The 18,986-nt window shown below is 42.8% G+C and overlaps 1 protein-coding gene across 1 annotated transcript; it reads left to right on the top strand.

Moving 5' to 3' along the window:
- The first annotated feature begins 1,167 nt into the window (after positions 1-1,167).
- Positions 1,168-18,411, top strand: TBX21 (T-box transcription factor 21). Its single transcript, XM_001372324.4, has 6 exons — positions 1,168-2,088; positions 8,598-8,752; positions 9,156-9,277; positions 15,241-15,399; positions 16,718-16,779; positions 17,050-18,411. Exons 1-6 carry the CDS (start codon positions 1,508-1,510, stop codon positions 17,696-17,698), a joined length of 1,728 nt encoding a protein of 575 aa, XP_001372361.3. The 5' UTR covers positions 1,168-1,507; the 3' UTR covers positions 17,699-18,411.
- Positions 18,412-18,986: the final 575 nt, after the last annotated feature.

Raw genomic sequence — 18,986 nt, forward strand, 5'->3', positions numbered from 1 at the left:
TCCTCTAGGGGTAGGAAAAAGAAGAGTGGGTTTGCGATTTGGAATCCTTGAGTTGAGCCTTGACTCCAGACAGTTACTAGCTACTATAAGTGACCCTGGGCAAATCTTTAATCTCTTAACCCTCTGGGATAGCAAGTACTTGGCAATTCTCCTGGTTGCTGGATAGAAACAAGAAGTCACTAAATTTTAGGATACGCAGGAGGGCTACTTTTGCGGTTTAGAGACTGAGACCAGGGGCTTTTACCCCCCCCCCCTTTTGTCATAGAACCCTCTGGCAGGCTGATGAAACCATTGGACCCCTCCTTAGAACAATGTTTTTTTTTTTTAATGCATAAAACGGAACATATAGGATTACCAAGGAAACCAATTATATTGAAACTCAGTTATTAATATAAAAATAATTACAGACAACAGATTAAGCGCCCCCGTTTAGAAAGTGACCTAGAATACTGTGAGAGTAAGGGGCTTGCCTACGATCGATCGATCGTACAGCCGGTGTGTACCGGAGACAGAACCTGAACCCACATCTGTCTCCCAGGCCCTGAAACAGGAGCTCTCTGTCTATTACACCCGCCATGCTTCCTGTCACAAGGAGCTAACTAAACGTCATTTATTATTATCGCTACTAATTCATTCCTTAGGACGCGAGTGCTAGCTGAAGTCTCCTTCCCAATGCTCAGTCTCTCCTTCTGACTGCCCCCGAAAAGAGCTCCCTCCCCTTTCCTGAATTCTTTCCTTTTCGAACTTTGACGCCGTCCGAGAAGGGGCAGCGGGGGCTTTGATGCCCGTAAAAGCATCTCTCCTTCCCATGGTCAAATTGATCCTGCCCTCCCTCACCTTCTTCTGTGTGGCCCAGGCAATGTGCTGAGAATTAGCGTCCACGAGACTTTCGAGGACGGAGAGATCGCTAGATGAGGAGTTCCGTTCTTTGGGAGAAATCCTTGCATGGAGAGGGTTGGGCAAGAGAAAGAGAGATAGACGAGGAGGAGAAGGCGACTGGGGGGTTACACGTCCGTCTGTCCGTCTGTTAAGGCTTTTTGAGTGTTGGAATGTCTTGTTGGTTCAAGGGGGCGAGGTTAGGGGCGGGGCCTTCTGTGTGGGTGGGGGGGCGGAGAGGTGTGGGTTTAAAATAAGGCAACCGGGGCGCCCTAGGCGGGGAAACGGAGCTAGACTGGGGAGCCAAGAAGCTGCTGCGAGGAGCTGCATTGCCACTGCTAACACCGGAGTAGAGGAACCCCGAAGTTCCAGCCACTCCCTCTTTGCGCCCCGTCCTTCTACTGCACCCAACCCGGAGATTCTACCTCTCTAACCCTCTCGGCAGGAGAGAGACAGCAGCCCCAGCCGATCTTCTTCCCCATCAACGTATGGGAAGGGGGTCCGCCCCGACCGTCGATCCATCATAGTCTCAGGCTACAGTCCGCTGGCAAGCAGGTGTCTTGAAAAACGGAGCGGCAGCGGGAAGCTGCCAGGGCTCTCCCACCCCCCCTGCTGCCCTCCCCCGACCCGGATGGGCGTCCAGAAGACCCGCTCTGAAACCATGCTGATGGGCACCGACCCTGCCATGCCTGGGGACGAGGACGGCCGAGTTGGGGTGAGCGAGGTGCAGGGCCGCTACTTCTACCAGCCCGAACCTCGGGCCCCTCTGGATGCCGGAGTAGCTGACCGAGACTGCAGAAGCAGCTGCGACGGGGCACTGGGCGTCCCCTACCCGGGAGCTGCTATGGTCCCTGTGGGCGTGCAGCCAGCTCCCAGCCCGGGCCGCTTCCTCTCCCCTTACCCTTTCCCCGCCCGGCCACAGCCTCAGCAGGCGGGCTACGCAGGAAGCCCGGAGCCCTATACGCTTCCCTCGGGTGGTGAGGGCTTCCAGTCAGTGGACGGCTACTCGGGCGCCGGCGGAGCCGTGGGTGGGCTCTATCCCCGCAGCAGCCAGTTCTTCCCTGGCCCCGAGGCCAATCTGGGCATCCGAGCCAGGGAACCCTGCAGCGGGACCGCTTTCTCCGGCAAATTGAAAGTGGTCCTCGGCAACCATTCACTGTGGCTCAAGTTTTACCGGCAGCAGACCGAAATGATCATCACCAAGCAGGGCCGGTAAGTGAGCGCGTAGGGGGCCAGACGCCTGGGTCCTCGGGGAGTTTAGGCACCATAATCGCGTCTCCCTATCACAAGCGTCACTAACAGTCACCAAAGGCCGGGGTTTTGTACCAAGCGCCTGGAGGCTCCTTTGAGGGCCCATTATTTCGCAGGGAGTATAGGCTCTCCCGAGAGAAGAGAAGGGTTTCGAGATCCTTGCTTTCTCCTCACCCCCCACCCCCAGTCCCAAAAGTGTATATGACCCGAGGGGGAGGGATAGGGGAGGATGAGGGTTTTGAGAGTAGGGGGAGTGTCACGCAGGGATTGCGGGGAGCAAAGGAATAGAGGTGGGGTATTCCTGCCTCGCTCCTCTTTTTTTGTAACTAAGATTTTCCGGGGACCCGAGGCTCAGAAATTGCGACTGTTCGAACCTTTTCTTTTTTTCTTTTTGTGTTCGTAACCAAAACTCTGGTGGAGAGTAGACTTGATGGAGGGAACTGATTGAGGTAGGCAGGCTGGGTGCAGAGGGTGCTTTGACCCTTTGCCTGTCACAGTTCCCTCTCTCTGTCCTTCAGCGGCTCTTGTGCAGAAGCCAGTTTTGAGGGGGGGGGGCGACTGGATTCAGTAACACGGAGATGCCTTCTCCAAGTTTCCTTTCCGGTCTTGCTTTGAGATCATATGTCTGTGTATCCCTGAATGTGTGGAAGGGGGGAGGGGGCAGACAGGGTGGGAAGGGGGCAGTGATGTCCTTCAACCGCAAGGGGTAAGGGCACTCAAAGATCCCTGAGCCTCTGAGCTTCATCTTCCCGGCCCCCTGAGGTTAAACTGCTGAAACGGTGTTAATCCCCTTTTCCGCCTCTCCCACCTTGCTTGGAGAGTGAGTGAGTGGACTCTGCCTGTGGAGGAGTTGGGGGAGTGCTAGGACGACATGTTGCTTCCGGATAAAGGCCTGTAGTGTGGAGAAGAAAGAGAAACTTATAACCTGTTGATTGTTTACTAAGCAATTGTGTACCAAGATTTTGTGTCAGTTGCTGTTCTGAACCATTGTACAGCAGGTGCTAATTGGGAAACTAGAATTCATTTTAGAAGTAAGGAGATACATTCAATTGTTTATTAAGCCGCCTTTACCCTTCTGGTTTTTCTCCTCCTTTCTTCTAACCTCATTAATTAAGCTGATTCCATTGAGGCCTTGAGGGCTGGGTGGGGCACAGTTTGAAAAATCTAAATGTCTTTTCCTTCTAATAACACTCATCATTTAATCTGGTGAGGAATACGTAGAAGATATCACTATAGTAGCTGCTTTCAAGGAGCATCTATTTCCATTCTGACCAAATTCTAGAGAGGCTGGGAAGTAACTGGAAATTCTCCAGTCAGAAGATGAGGGTTTGAGTCCTTGCTCTGTTTCTAGCTCTTCTGATCTTGGGCAAGTCATCTGGGCCTCAGTTTCCTCATCTAGAAAATAAGGTTAGAACAGAACTCTGGATTCACTTCAAGTACTAAATCTATGATCCTACAATCTGGTCCAATACCCTCATTTTGTAGATGAAGAAACCAAGATTCAGGGGGATGACATAATCTGATGGATTTTGGGGAGACAATGTGATACAGTTAAAAGATTTGGCTTTCTATGAGGCTCTCTGACTTAATTGTTTGCCTCAGTTTCCTCATCTATAAAAATAACCTCCTCTAAGGCTATCTTTCATCTGCTTAAAAACAAAACAAAACAACCTGATTTACTATCTGTTTTACTATCAATTCTAAGACAGAAGCAAGCAACAATCCTTAAGTGACTTACCCCAAGGGTCACATAGCTAGGAAATGTCTTAGGTCAAATTTGAATCCGGGTCTCCAGACTCCATAACCAGTGCTGTATTATGCTACTTAGCTGCCTCCTTCCATCTGTTCTTTATGTATCCAATATGTACCTAATTATTCAGGAAATTATGCAAATTATGTAATTTTTTAGGTAATTAAAAAAACAAAAACAACTCTTACCTTCTGTCTAGGAATCAATACTGTGTATTGGTTCCAAGGAAGAAGAGCAGTAAGGGCTAGGCACTGGAGGTTAAGTGACTTGGCCAGGGTCACACAGTTAGGAAGTGTCTGAGGCCAGATTTGAACCTAGGACCTCCCATCTCTAGGCCTGGCTCTCAATCCACTGAGCCTCCCAGCTGCCCCTATTTAGGTAATATTGACAATTGATTGCCGATTTTCTCATCTTGAGGATAGGGCCTTTCTCTGCCTCCCTTGGAAGCTTACTAAATGTTTGTTGATTAAGATGACATTATATAGTCAGTGAGGAAATGGATTTGTCAGCTGTGAAGCATAATATAAACTTGAATGATTGTTGGTGGCAGAGCCTTGACTCTCAGAGTCCAGGTCCTTCCTAGTCAAATCCTTTACTAGGGAGAGTCCATTGACCTAAGGCTTTCCCTATTTGTTCCCCAGCATTCTCATGACACTCTCATAACTACCATCCTATTTTGGCAAGCTCTCAGCAGATTCCTCCAGTCCACTAGCCAACATATCAGCACCTTCTTTCTTCTTTTAAAGATTTTCTTCCATCTTAAAGTGGAAGAAATGACCTTATCCCTTCACTCCCAGATGATTCACTCATTTCCAGGCTCCTCCCCTCCCTTAACCCTTATCTTCTGTTTTACCTTTTATGACAGGGCAAGGGCTAGCCATCTGGATTAAGTGACTTGCCCAGGGTCACACAGCTAGGAAGTGTCTGAGGCCAGATTTGAGCCCAGGCCCTTCTGACTCCAGGCCTGCTACCCTATCTTTTGTGCTGCCCCTTTCACAGGTCCTTCTGATTTCGCCTACCTCCTTGCCCTATATACCCTAAGACAGAAGGTGAGGGTTTGACTGACTAGCTTGGCTGTAACATACATACATAAGGAGGACATTTGAAGGTGTGGAGGAAGGTGATTCTGATTGGGGATAGGGCCTGCTATGTTAGGAAGTGGTGAAGATTATGGTTTTACCACTCACTAGATAAGATCTCGAACAAGTAACATTTCCCCCTTTGGAATACTTTTTTATCTGAGAAATGAGAAAGTTAAACTAAGTAATTTCTAAAGGAGTGTCCACTGTGATCTTCTATAGTTTTCTAGATAGTTCAGGTTTCTTTTGGATGAAAATGGTGGTTGAATTAAATATAGGGTGTATGTACTTTTATGTTTCATGGTTAACTTTGTCTCTGTACATATTCATATGTATCTGCCCGTGTGTGTTCATGACTTCCGCGCAATGGTATTTTTCTATGTGATCATGTCTACGGTCCTATTGAGCTCTGAAATCACCCCACCCTTCCACACGTACCTCTGGGATTGATATGGAGTGAGAAAGAGAAGGAATCATGTGGTTGATGTGCTGCTGAGAGAGGCGGAAAATCATCAGAGGCTTCATTACCTCTATTTCTAAAAGAAAAACTGTGTGTAGTGTAGAAGGTTGGGATAGAATCTGGTGGTTCCAATCTGCCAAGACATAACAATGACTATAACTAGGGACAGTACTGGCATAAATACATTTGTCTGAGGGGGTGTGTGTGAAAGACAGAAAGGGAGAAATCAACATTGAGTGAGCCACACCACCTTGCAGCCCTGGGTATCCCCGCTCTCCTCTGGCAGCCACTCCCTTCACCACCGAGGCCCAGACACACAGACTGAACACATTTGTTGTGTTCCATTGCCCTGGAGACTATTTGTGACCACTTTTTAGAGCTGCAATTACACTGACCAGTAAATATTTGTTGAAGAATCATCAAGGAAAAGGATAGGTGGGAGGAAAGCTTTCCATGCCCAAAGTTCTAGATTTTGTTGGGTTTGATTACTTGGAGCTGTAACGGGTGCCTCTCTGAGATCAACTAGCCAACTCTCTTATGTGAAAGATGAGGAAATCACGACTCAAAGAAATGGAAGAAAGGTGGCAAAAGACTTTGAGGGCATTTCATCTCTACTTTGTGGGGGCAAGGCCAGATATTCCCATTGTTCAGCCCTGTTGCCTGCTTAGCAAGTGTTCAGTGATAATCAGGGTAGCAATTAGAGACTATTTGTGGGTTCCCAAAATAGTGATGGCTCTGGGGAATCCAGAGTAAAACAGACTCTTCTGACTGTTTATCGTCAGCATGGAATCTAGAAGCCCCCACACTCATAGCCTAGAAAGAGTAAATGAACCCCAGTTTACTTAACTTAAAGGTGAAAGTCTCAGGTTTGACCCTGTTCCTGTGAGAATCCATCCCGAGCAGAATCTCAGGCTTTAACAATCCACTTCAGATGGGGACTAAGCCCAAACTGAAGGCGAGTGACTCTGGAAGTCTCCAGAAGCCTCTCTCAGTATATCACACCCTCCTTCCGAGGATTAAACTCGGGACCTTCAGCTTTCCACACGCTGACACTGACACGATGCCTACCGCACCAGTCACTCCCCTTCAGTTTGGGCTTAGTCCCCATCTGAAGGGGATTGTCAAGCCTGAGATTACCCTCAGAGTGGATTCTCACAGAAACAGGGTCAAACCTGAGGTTTTCACCTTTAAGCTAAGTAAACTGGGGTTCATTTAATCTTTCTAGGCTACACGTTTGGGGGCTTCTAGATTCCATGTGGACACCATCCTATTCTCATCTTTCCCTATCCCTCTCAGGTCATTTAAACATGTTTCTCTTAGAGATGGAAAAATACCAGATCTTTTTGGAAGTGAGGCTTTGCTGGGTAACTCAACTAAAGGCTGAGAGGATAAGCAAATTATCTGTCCCTCAGCAGGAAGTTGGTGACAGAGGTGGGATTGGAACCCTTCTCACCCCCTCCACTGATCTTCCCAGGTACAACCCCAGAATGGGAGTATTCTGTTGGGCTCTGACACTTGGGCTCTAGCGGTCATCTCTGGACCTTTGTCCCTTTGGAATCTTCATTCCTGATTCCCATCAAATATGTTCCCTAGCCTTCTGTGCTTCTGGGGGTTTGGAAGGATGGAAGGGGAGGACTCCTGGATCAGGCTTCCATAAATCAGAACCCAGATCATCATAGACCCAGGGTCCAGATGTGTTTCACCTAGACAAAGGGGATCCTTAATCTAAAAGCCTGATCAAGGGGAAGGAGTGGAAAGGGAAATGAAAGGTGTTTTCAATCTGGCAGTAGTGTTTCCTACTTACCATTTGTATTGGGGAGGGAGGCAAGAATTTATGTGGAAAATGCCTCTTCTACCATGGAAAATGATTTTTTTTTCTTGATATGGTCCTATGTCATGTTGGTGATTTCAAAGGAAAAGGCTGGCATCGATTCTATGCCAATGCTGGGAGTCAAAGGGTTGATGTTCTCCCCAGCATAGTAGAATACTGTTTCTAATCTGTTATCTATTCTATTACTCCATGTTGAAATATCCCCATTGCTGGTCCTTGGTTCTCAGTTCAATCCCCGGGTCAGGCTAGGAGGGTTGGGGTGGAAGGGGTTCTGCCTGATGGAGCCTTTGAAACTGGGGGCAGGCGGAAAAGAAGCTTCCTGCACTTGCCCAGCTCATCTTTAGTTTCTCTTTTGCAGCATGTGTGTAGGGTGGAAGAGGCAGGAGATAGGACCGATATATGTCCCAAGTCTAGCTCCTTGGTCACAGCTTCAGTAGTGTCGAAAAAGAAGCAGAATGTCTGGTGATGGGAAGGGCTGTGATAAAGCTCAGGTTTTCATGACTGAGGAAAAAGCATGTCCTTAGAGTACCTTCTTCTTGGGCTTGATGGAGGCTGCTGGCAAAAGGACTTCATGCTGCCCCATCTTTTGGGAGAGACCCCCATGCCTACTGAGTTGATCAGACTGGGTGATTGGGCTATCAGTTAGAGATGCTTGGTGCCCCTTGGAATATAGTGAGGAAGATAGTGGTTTTAAACTCCACACTACCACCCCCACTCCCCCAGGTGGTGCAATAGATATAGAGTGGCAGGTCTCAAAAGTCAGGAAGATTCATCCTCATCTTTGTGAGTTCAACCTCAGATACCTACATAGCTATGTGACCCTGGGCAAAGCACTTAACCTTATTGGCCTCAGTTTCCTCATCTGTCAAGTCAGGTGAACTAGAGAAGGAAATGGCAAACCACTCCAGTATCTCTGCCAAGAAAACCCCAAATAGGGACACAAAGAGCCAGACATGGTGGAAAAAACAACTGAACAACTGCTCCCTCAACAACAAATGAAGTAAAAGAGCTTTATAGGGATCTGTTTCCCACTCACTCACATAGTTCCTAGCACACAAAAAGTACTTAATAAGTTTTTTAATCATTGAGTAAAAAAAAAAAGCTAGCCCATGTCAAAATGGAAATTTAACATCTCTATCAAGGGAAGATTAATTCCTTAATAAATAAGCTATTATTAAAAAAACACACACACACAAGCATTTATTAAGTTCTCTGTGCCCAAATACTTACAGCTAGAGAAACAAAGACTAATTTGAAATTCTATACTTAGGGTAGAACTCTGTCCAGCCCCAAGTACTTCGGAAATCTGGAGGGATGTTAGCTGAGCAACAGAATTCTCTTTCTTCACAGGCGGATGTTCCCCTTCCTGGCTTATACGATCCATGGGATGGATCCTGTTGCCCATTACCGGGTGTTTGTGGAAGTGGTGCTGGTTGATCAACACCACTGGCGTTATCAGAATGGCAAATGGGTTCAATGTGGAAAGGCTGAGAACAACATGCCAGGTAGGGAGGGCATCCGTTGGGGCACTGGGGTGGATCAGTCAGTGGGATGTTTTCCCCCTGTCTCTGAGGTTGGGGCGCCCTCTGGTGGGAGTTTGGCAAACCTAATTGACTTCTTGCCTCACCTGTCCAATCCCTGTCTCTTTTGCCCAATACTCTTCCCCTCCCCCAACCGTTTCCATTTTACTCTTTTCTTTCTGTCTTGTCTCTTTTTCTAAGCTCCAGACCTTTTTCTTCCTAGGCCTGTCTATATACGTTTATCCTGATGCCAAATGATCCTATGACCCAGCCTCATAGAAACCAGAGACATTTCCTTCTTCCCCTGCATCTCTCTAATTTCAGGAATTCCCAAGAATCTGACCACAAGAGGTTATATATAACAGCAAAAGAGCTACTCTTTTTACAGGGAATAGGCTATATATCCACCCAGACTCACCCAACACGGGGGCCCACTGGATGCGGCAAGAGATATCATTTGGAAAACTCAAGCTGACTAATAACAAGGGAGCCTCCAATAATGTAACCCAGGTAAGATCCTCTTTGTCTCTATTCTTCAATTATTCCTAATCCATGACGATAAAACATGAGGAAAGGAGATCGAAGCTAGACTTGAACTTTCTGGTGGTAGCTGAACAGAGAGTGAGCTATTAGAACAGGTGACCAAGTAAGCATGGAGTTTCTTAGCTTCTTGTTTTAAAAATGAAATTTTTATAAGTCCCTTAACCCCTACTGCCTAGCCCTTACCACTCTTCTGTCTTGGAACCAATACACAATATTGATTCTAAGATGAAAAGTTATGGGCTTAAAGAAAACTAAACTAAATTTTTATTTTTTTAATTAAGAAATTTAATTTAATTAAGGAACAAAATTCAAGAATACCTCAAAGACCAAGCTTCATCAAATAATATAGTGCATTTTTAACCCATAAAACAAAGAGATAGTAGGATAATTTTTTATTTTAAAGTAAAAATATTGCAATATTTTTGTGTCAACTGAGGTCCCTGATCTAAGCGTCTGTCCTCTCTGCCTCCCACCACCCTATTTCCTCCATAAAAAAAATTTAAAAGTTAGGCAACTAATATGTATAGTCAGAAAAAGCACATTCCCATATTGGCCATATGTAAACATTTATTTCTCATTCTACATAAACAATCCAACATCTCTCTTCAGGAAGTAGACAGCTTTCTCAATCATGGGTTCTTTGGAACTGATCAGTTGTTCTTCTAGTATAAATTGTTTTCTGTTAGTCTGTCAGTCCAAATGTTCAAGTGATACCTCTTCCTCCCACTCCTACTTCATTTGTGTAGTCTTCTATTTGGAGGTTACCCCTTCCCCAAATTATAGGAGATATCAAATACTTCCTCCTGCCCTCCCCCCTTTTCTTCTTTTCTTTTCTCTTCCTTCTTCCCTTTTAAGATAATAAAACAACAAAAATCATCCCCAGGTCTTTCATCTTGACTCCCTCTACTTAACATCATGTTCTCTAGGGCTTACATAATTCTCCTTCCTCCCCATTAGAATGTACACACTTCATACCTATGACATCTTTTCTGACTACCTGTTTGTATTTAGTTTTTTGTAGTTCTCTTTACTCCTCTGATTACATTTCAAACTTTTTATTCAGCTTCTTTCTTTTCAACAGGAATATATAAAAGTTCTCTAGTAAGTTTCATTTAAAGGTCCACTTACTCCTCTCTTCCCCTATCTCTATTCCCACTCCCACCTCACTCCCCATAGAATTATACTAAATTTTTCTGCTTAAGTCTTTTCCTGGTTGTAAGCCTATATATTTTGCTTTCTGGAATGTCACATTCCATACTCTCAGCTCTTTTATGATGGTAGCTGCTATGTGATCTGACTATGGTTCCATGTTATTTAAATTTTTCTTTCTGGCAGCTTGTAGTGTTTTGTCTTTGACCTAGAGGCTCTGTATTTTAGCTACTTGTGTTCCTGGGAATTTTCATTTTTTGATTTCTTTCAGGAGATGACTAGTAGATTCTTTCTATTTTCACTTTGCCCTCTAGTACTAAGGGATCTGAGCCATATTTTCCCCCCAGTGATTTCTTTTTTTAATTTTTGTTCCTTTCCTTTATTTATTGAGGATTAAAAAAATATATCACAGTGATTTCTTCCCCACATGACAGAACCTTTCCTGTAGACAAAGAAATACAGTTTAAGCAAAACCAATTGATCAAGCACTCTCATCTGACAGTATATATACACTATGATACACTCCCTAGATTCTTACCTTTCCCCTGAGAGGAGAGACCTGTGTTATATTCTCTATTCTTGAGACTCAACCAATCATTGTAATTGTTTCAAATTTAGCTACCTTTTAGAGCTGTTTTCATTTATATTGTTGTTATGATTATCTATATTGCTCTGTTCACTCTATGTCTTAAATTATTTCTTAAAATATGGTGCAAATATATCCATTAGATTTATGGAGAGGTTAGGTGTTTATGATCACACAAGAGGCAGAAAAGTTCACAGGAAGCAAAATGGATAATTTTTTTTCATAAAAATTTTTTTTTACACAAACAAAACCAATGCAGCTAAAATCATAAGAAAAGCAGGAAACTAGAGAATAAAACCTTTTGCAGCAAGACTCTGATAAAGGTCTCATTTCTAAAACATTAGGAACTGAATCAAATTTTCAAGAATGAGAGCTGTTCCCCAGTTAATAAATAGTCAAAGGGCACGAATACCTGGTTTTCAGAGGAAATCAAAACTATCAAAAGCCATAGGGGAAAAAATACTCCAAATATCAAATAACTAGAGAAAGGCTACTAGAGAAAATCAACTCTGTAGTAGCACCTTGCACCTATCCAATTGTCTAAGATGACAAAAAGTTAAATGACAAATGCTAGAGGAGATATGGGAAAATAGGTATCATGATGTACTGTTGTTTTGAACTAGTCCAACTAGTTTTGAACTAGTCCAACCATTCTGGAAAGCAATTTGGAGCTCTGTCTCCAAAGATATTAAACCATATGTACCCTTTGACCCAGAGATACCATCACTAGGTCTATATTTACTTCAAAGTGATCAAATAAAGAGAAATCTATAGAAATACTTTTGTGATTGAAAAGAATTGAAAAGTGAGGAAGTGCCCATCAATTGTGAAATGACTGAATCAGTTCCAGTGTATAAATATGGTGGAATACAGTGATGTGGTAAGAAATGTTAAAGATCATGGTTTTAGAAAAACCTGAGAGACTTGTATGAACTGATGCAAAATGAAGTAAGCAAAAATGAGAACAATTTATACAATAAGAGTAATATTGTAAAGATTCAACTTTGAATGACCTAATAATTCTGATCAACACAAAGACTCATCACAATTCCAAAAGACTCAGGATGAAATATACCATCCACCTCCAGAAAAAAGAAATGATAAACTGACAGTGCAAACTGAAACATATTTTCTTCTATTTCTTTCTTTTAATAGACTATTTTAGGGGGAAGGGGGCATAGCTATACACATTTGTAACGGGTTTAATTTTTCTTGCCTTCTCAGTGGATGGGAAGGAAGAGGAGAAAAAGAGAATTTGGAACTTAAAATAAAAAGAATGAAAAGAAATATGATATGCAGGCTTTTTAAAGTCGTGGTTTTTAGGCAAAAATTAAATTATATCTCTAGTAATAAAAATATTATATTTTATGAGGTTTATTAAGGATTATTAGAAATCAAGGAATAAAGAAGATACAAAATAAAAATAACCACATGCCCATGGCTGATTAGCCCATTCAAATCCCCAAGCTTAGCTTACTTACTACACTTGCTACATCATTGCAAAGCAAGAGACAGCATGAGGGAGGCCTTACTGCCAGTTAAATACTAATTGTGATCTCACCCAGGTGGAGACTCAGGTGAGATTATAGGGAATTCTGGGAAATACCAAGGACTTCTGTGGATTGAAGTCTAGGGTTCAAAATCTCCATTTTTACATTCCTTCCAAATCTTCATTTTTATAATAGTTTAGTGATTCTTAAATTGTATCTCCTTAATTTATTTGTAAGGTCAATTAATTTTTATTTAAGAACCTGTATGCTTTCTTCTATTTTTCCTCTCTTTTGACTTTGTTTTAATATTTCTGGTTGTCTTGTGGAGTCATTGGATTCTCTTTGGTTCATTCTGATTTTAAGGGAGTCTGTAACTAAGGAAAAGTTTTGTACTGCTTGTGCTGAGCTACCAATTCTCTTCCCTTGTCTCTATGGTAAGATTGAGCAAATATTTGTTATTAAGGATCAGATAATAAATATTTTAGGCTTTGTGGGCCAAGAGGAAAAATTGAGGATATTATCTAGGTAATGAATTAAAAAAAAACATTTCTGCAATTTTGTTATTGATGAAATTCAAAATATAATAAGATAATTGGTTACAATTTATTTGGATAATTTTTCGTCTACCTATAAGAATTGAGGGAGCATAATGTTTTGCTTACTTAGAGCTCAAGTTAATTATCTCTATCATCAAAATGGATTGCAAATGGTCAAAATTGTCTTTTTACAAAGATAAGTACTGCCAAATACTGACATCAATCTGCAAATATGTGATATTTTAATTGAGTCAAAAGGCTAATAGTCATTTTTTTCTCAAATCCTTACTTTATATCTTATAATTAATACTATATATTGGTATCTGAGGCAGAAGAATGCTAAAGGCTAGGCAACTGAGGTTAAGTGACTTGCCCAGGGTCCCACAGCTGGAAATGTGTGAAGCCAGATTTGAACCAGGATTTCTATCTCTAGTCCTGACTCTCAATCCACTGGGACATACAGCTCCCTTTATGAACTGGTTATTAAAAATAAAACATGTCATAGTACTTCAATATATATGGTACTCCAAATGCTATCAATTTAAAATTGCATTGCTGCTATTTGTACCAAAGATAGGGATTTGTTGTTGTTATTCAGTCACTTGACTCTTCCTGACCCAATTTGGGGTATTCTTGGCAAGAATACTGGAATGGCTTGCCATTTTCTTCTCCAACTCATTTTACAGATGAAGAAACTGAGGTCAATAGTAGGGTTAAGGGACTTGTCCTGGGTCTCCCAGCTATTAAGTGTCTGAGACCAAATTTGAACTCAAGAAGATGAGGCTTTTTTACTTCAGACCTAGAATTCTTTTCCCCTGTAGGGTATATTTAGGGAGGACTAGCACCTCTGGCATGAGGGCTTACCCAGCCCTTTTTGGAGTTGCTCATCCACCTTTGTTGTTTTTCTGACTCTCATCTGTAGTTTTAAGAAGCTGTAGCATGAAGGGGCAACTAGATAACACATTTGATAGAGCATGCTAAGCCTCAAACCCATTGGTAAGTTAGTCTACCCAAGTGTGTGAAGCCTTCCCTCATTGTAAAGAACAGTTTGTTCCCAATAGTCATGAAGCAGCCCCTGTGGGGTGCTTCGACCTTGGTCAGACATTGAAGATTCCAAGGCCATTCACTTCATCCCAGGCCATCACCAGTCATCATGACTTTTGTCTTGCCACTGGAAGTGGATGACTGTGGAATAGAAAGTGAGGCTGAAAACTTTGTCCAAGACAACTGAGCCTCACTTAAATCCAGTTGATGCCCAAGTCAAGACATCATCCCATAATGCCATCGGTCTGCTTCAAAAATGGACAAACAATAATTATTTGTAGTATAGTGAGCAGCAATATAATGTGCCACATGCCTCAGTTGTCTCAACTCTGAAGCCCCCAAACAGCCACAGACAAAATAGAAATGAATGAGTAGGACTGTATTCTAGTAAAACTATTTACGGACACCAAAATTTGAATTTCATATAATTTTCACGTCATGAAACATTTTTCTTCATTTTTTTTTCATGGTTTAAAAATGTAAAAACCATTCTTATGCTGGGCTCTGAAACTGTGCTTCCAGCCTTTAGCTATTCACCTGGTGCTGGGTCTGGGGTTTTGTTCATAATCATCTTTAGATATTCTGGGACTTCAGGTCAACCTCAATGCTCTGGGCTCTGAATTTGTTCTCCAAACCCCAGATGTTGACCTGAACTAAAGACTGAGTATGTGATTTGCACAGGATGTCATAGCTCAAGAGTTTGGGGCACTGAGTCCACCATCTTGGTTCCATTCTCTTTCACAGTCCTTAATCTGGATCCTCGCCTATAGGTTGAATTTATGATTTTAGGCCTTTATAGTTTTTCTTTCTTTATAGTTTCAATTTCTTATTCTTCAATGAGTTTGATGTTCTTTATTTCTGGAGTAATTGTGGGGAGAACTGGCATGTATTGCTTCCTCATAATTCCACCATCATGGCTTCAAATCCTAGGATGGAGTGGGAGAAGGTCCCTTCCTATTCTAAAGAAGAGCTGGAGTCCTCCTATTTTCTGTGGAGCATGGGGAAAAGTAAGCTCACATGACATACGGTTCTTCTCCATCTTCCTCAACACTTCTGCTAGAAGCCAGATAGGTAGAAGGAGAATAGCTGCCCTTCTTGCTTCACTCCTTGCGATTTCCATTCTAGATGATCGTATTGCAGTCCCTCCATAAATATCAGCCAAGGCTTCACATAGAAGAAGTGAGAGATGGTGACCATGAGACAGCAGGTCCCTCTTCCTTGACCCACATCTTCACCTTCCCAGAAACGGAGTTCATTGCTGTGACTGCATATCAGAACTCTGAGGTAAGGGACAGGTTATGGATGCATCAAGGCTGGACTTTGGAGGAGATGGGGAGGGAATGAACAAATCAGCCATTTATAATGTGCAGACTGTGTGCACAAGGCCCACAAAGACAAAAGTGTGACCAATGTGTGTCTTGGTTCACAACATATGAGGAACAGGGAAATATGTGTTATTTGCATCATACTAGGAGGAAAAAAAGAAGATAAAGCTTTTTTTTTAGTCCTTACCTTTCATCTTGGAATCAATACTATATATTGGCTCTAAGGCAGAAGAGTGGTAAGGGCAAGGCCATGGGGATAAAATGGCTTGCCCAAGGTCACACAGCTAGAAAGTGTCTATGGTCAGATTTGAACCCAGGACCTACTGTTTTCAGGCCCAGCTCTCTGTCCATTGAGCCACATAGCTGCCTCTAAGACAGATTTTTGAACATAGCTAATGTGATAATTTCTCTTGGATAAGCATATTTATTATAATTTATTACATATTTACAACAAATCATATGTATTATTGTTATATTGTTATATGTGAAAAATAAAAATAAGTAGTAACTCAAAAAAGCAAGAATACAAAAAACAAAGATAAAATTGAGATTTCTTGCCATGAAGAAGCTTACTTTAAAAAAAAAAAACAACTTACTTTCCTTTCTGTCCTAGTAACAACTCTGACTGAAGGGCAAGGGCAAGGCAAAGTGACTTGCCCAGGATCATACAGCTAAACAGTGTCTAAGGATGGATTTGAACCCAGGTCCTCCCTATTCCAGGCCTGGTACACATTCTATCTACTGTGCCACCTATCTGCCCTCAGAAGCTTACATTCTAACAGGGAAAGCAAAAAATGAAGGAGATTATTGATCAGGGAATATTTTGTTCTAGACCAGGGGTTCCTAATATATTTTTTATCATAGAACCTTTTGCCACTCTGGGGAAGCCTATGGATTCCTCAGGATCGTGACTTGTTTGTTTTAAAAAAAATTCATAATTAAAAATAAGACTATGTTTCAGTTAGAAGTGAATGAAACTAAAATGATAATATTTTCCTCCATCTGAATTCAAGGACCCCCCAGAAATCCAGGAGGCAGTGTCAGGGAAAATGACAAGATGTTCCATTGGCCCTTGAAAATGACCTGAAATAGTTAAAATAGTCTTTCCCTATGCACTTCCCCCTTCCCATTTTACAGATAAAGAAATTGAGGTAGTTTCCCCAAGGTTACCCAATGCAAAGATGAAGGTCAGATATTTTGACTTCCTAGAAGGTAACTCTAATTTCCAAAGGGGAGAATGCCCTGCACTCATTGGTTTTCATTTCCTTTATCTCTAGATCACACAACTAAAAATTGACAATAATCCCTTTGCCAAAGGCTTTAGAGAAAGCTTGGATACGTAAGTGCTGATTGGGGTTCATCAACTCCTTTTTGTGTCTCCCTTTCTTCATCCACTAGGCCCCAAGTATTATGGGTAGTGCTCACTCAGTCCTCTGCTCTCTTCTTTATTCCAGAATTCTGCATGCCTCGGCTAGCAATAGAGAAGAGGGAAATTGGTTGGATAAGAAGCAGGCTTGGGACTCAGAATTGGGGATGAGGAAAGTAGACTTCTGGGTAACTCTATATCCTTTAGTTATATCCTTTTCCTCTCCTTTCCTTCCTCCTCAAGGTTCCTGACAGCTGTGGAAGCCAATACCACTACTTCTCCTGAACCAGTTTCTGGCTATCCTCTACTGGCTAGGAGCCGGTACTTACCAAGTCAGTACTCATCACCCAATCCTTTTTATCCTGAGCCACATCATGGGCAACCCAAGGATGGAGTCCCCCTTCCTCCCTGGCTCTTTACTCAGGCTCCCCAGCCACCCTTGGACTATACTTATGACCCTTCTTACAGTAGCAGTAAGATCCTCCCCTTGGGCATGAATGGTATGAAGGCTGGACTTCTGCCCTCCACTTCTCCACCCACCATGCCTTACTACCCCAGCCAAGATGCTCTAATCCCTCTAGGAGACTGGTCAACTTCCCCCTCATATAACTGCAAAGTCAACAATGGGGGCTGGCTCCGATCTGTGCCCCCAATGCCTATGGACCCTGTTATTGGAGCCCAAGAAGAGAAGAGGTCTGAGGAGGAGATTTGGACTGATACTCCAAAGTCAGATTCTAATGACTCAGGACTTGGTGAAGGAGACTCGAAGAGGAGACGTGTGTCTCCATATGATTCAGGCAGGGATGACTCCTCACCTGCCCAGGGCCCCTCTGGGGATTCCCCTTTCAAGAAAGAGCAGCCTCTTGGAGACCAAGTATATTTTTTTAACTGAGATAGAAGGAGCAGTGCCTTTGGCTCTTGATAGAAGAGGAGTTGGAGAGGTGCTTCGGACTCAGAAAAATAAACATGATGTTGGTTGGGCACATTCAAGCTGCGTCCACCTCTCCTTGAGGGTGTCTCCTCAAAGCAGAGGGCCCAGCTTGAGAGAATGCCCAAACCAGGACTTAGAAGTCTGTCTTCCCTTAATCCTCATGTCTACTCCCCAAAAGTCAATAGAAGGAATGGTATCTGTGCTATTCATACTCCTTCTGACCACAACCATCTTTCCCTGGTGCTGCCTTCCAAGTGTTTACTGGAGAACATGAAGGATGAACTCTGCTCATTTTTGATGTGTATCTTTGTGTGGGGGTGCGGAGGGGAGAGGGAAAGAGGGGAAATAGACTCTGCTATTCCTTATGGTGCCTGGCTAATTTTTTACTTAACCTTTTAAAAAACACCTACATCCTTTTAAAAAGAAAAGAGGATGTGAGAAGCAGGCCAGATGTAAGGAGAGATTCCAGTGTCCTTAAAAAAAAAAAAGGTCTGAAAGCTTTCCTATGTAGGGAGATAGGCATCCTGGAATAGTTGGAATTGGAAGTGAGGTGGAAGCAAGGTTTATTTCATGTTTAGATTTTTAGAAAAAAAGTGTTGTTGTTTTTTTAGAAGCTATTTATTGTCCATGATATAGGATGCCAATATCTTTGATTTAATTCTTTTAAATAAACTTGGAAAATACTGCCTGTCTCACTATGAAGAGGATTGAGGGTGAGGTGGGTGAAGGGTACTAATAATCCAATTTAATTGGTTCTAGGATCTCATGAGGAAAAGCCAAGCCCAGAGAGAAGGTGTGACTCCCCTTGGGACTTGTGATAGATCAGAGAAAAAAATCAGGTCTCTATGTCGAGGCCTCTTGGTTCTCTGTCTTCTCTGTCTGTCTGTCTGTCTGCCTGCCTGCCTGCCTGCCTGCCTCTCTTATTCATTAGAAAGCCTTATAAGCTAGCTGTGTCACCTCTGAAAAGGGACAGAGAAATGGGCCAACCACAGGCTCTCTTTCTTGCCTACATTATTACTTGAACAAGTGGGAGTCAAGGCTAGTCTGAGATTTCTTTCTCAGAAATAGCATGAGGGCTAACAAGAAGGATGCCCCCTGAATGTTTCTCCTATTCTGCCCATGACTCTGAGGTCCAGGCTGTAGTAAGTCATGGTGTAAGTCTCATTAGCACATGTTTTTCAAAACTGGAGTGAGACTTCCAGATCATATAACTAAGAAGATGAAAGACTAGACATTTTCTTTGATTTTT

The sequence above is a fragment of the Monodelphis domestica genome, chromosome 2, assembly GCF_027887165.1.
Source record: "Monodelphis domestica isolate mMonDom1 chromosome 2, mMonDom1.pri, whole genome shotgun sequence".
Lineage (NCBI taxonomy): Eukaryota > Metazoa > Chordata > Mammalia > Didelphimorphia > Didelphidae > Monodelphis > Monodelphis domestica.

Excerpts from the sequence above, each read along its gene's own strand:
- TBX21 (XM_001372324.4), top strand. The coding sequence starts at position 1,508 with ATGGGCGTCCAGAAGACCCGCTCTGAAACCATGCTGATGGGCACCGAC. Across the intron at positions 8,753-9,155 it reads GGCTGAGAACAACATGCCAG|GGAATAGGCTATATATCCAC; the intron begins GTAGGGAGGGCA and ends CTCTTTTTACAG. Across the intron at positions 16,780-17,049 it reads TTTAGAGAAAGCTTGGATAC|GTTCCTGACAGCTGTGGAAG; the intron begins GTAAGTGCTGAT and ends TTCCTCCTCAAG.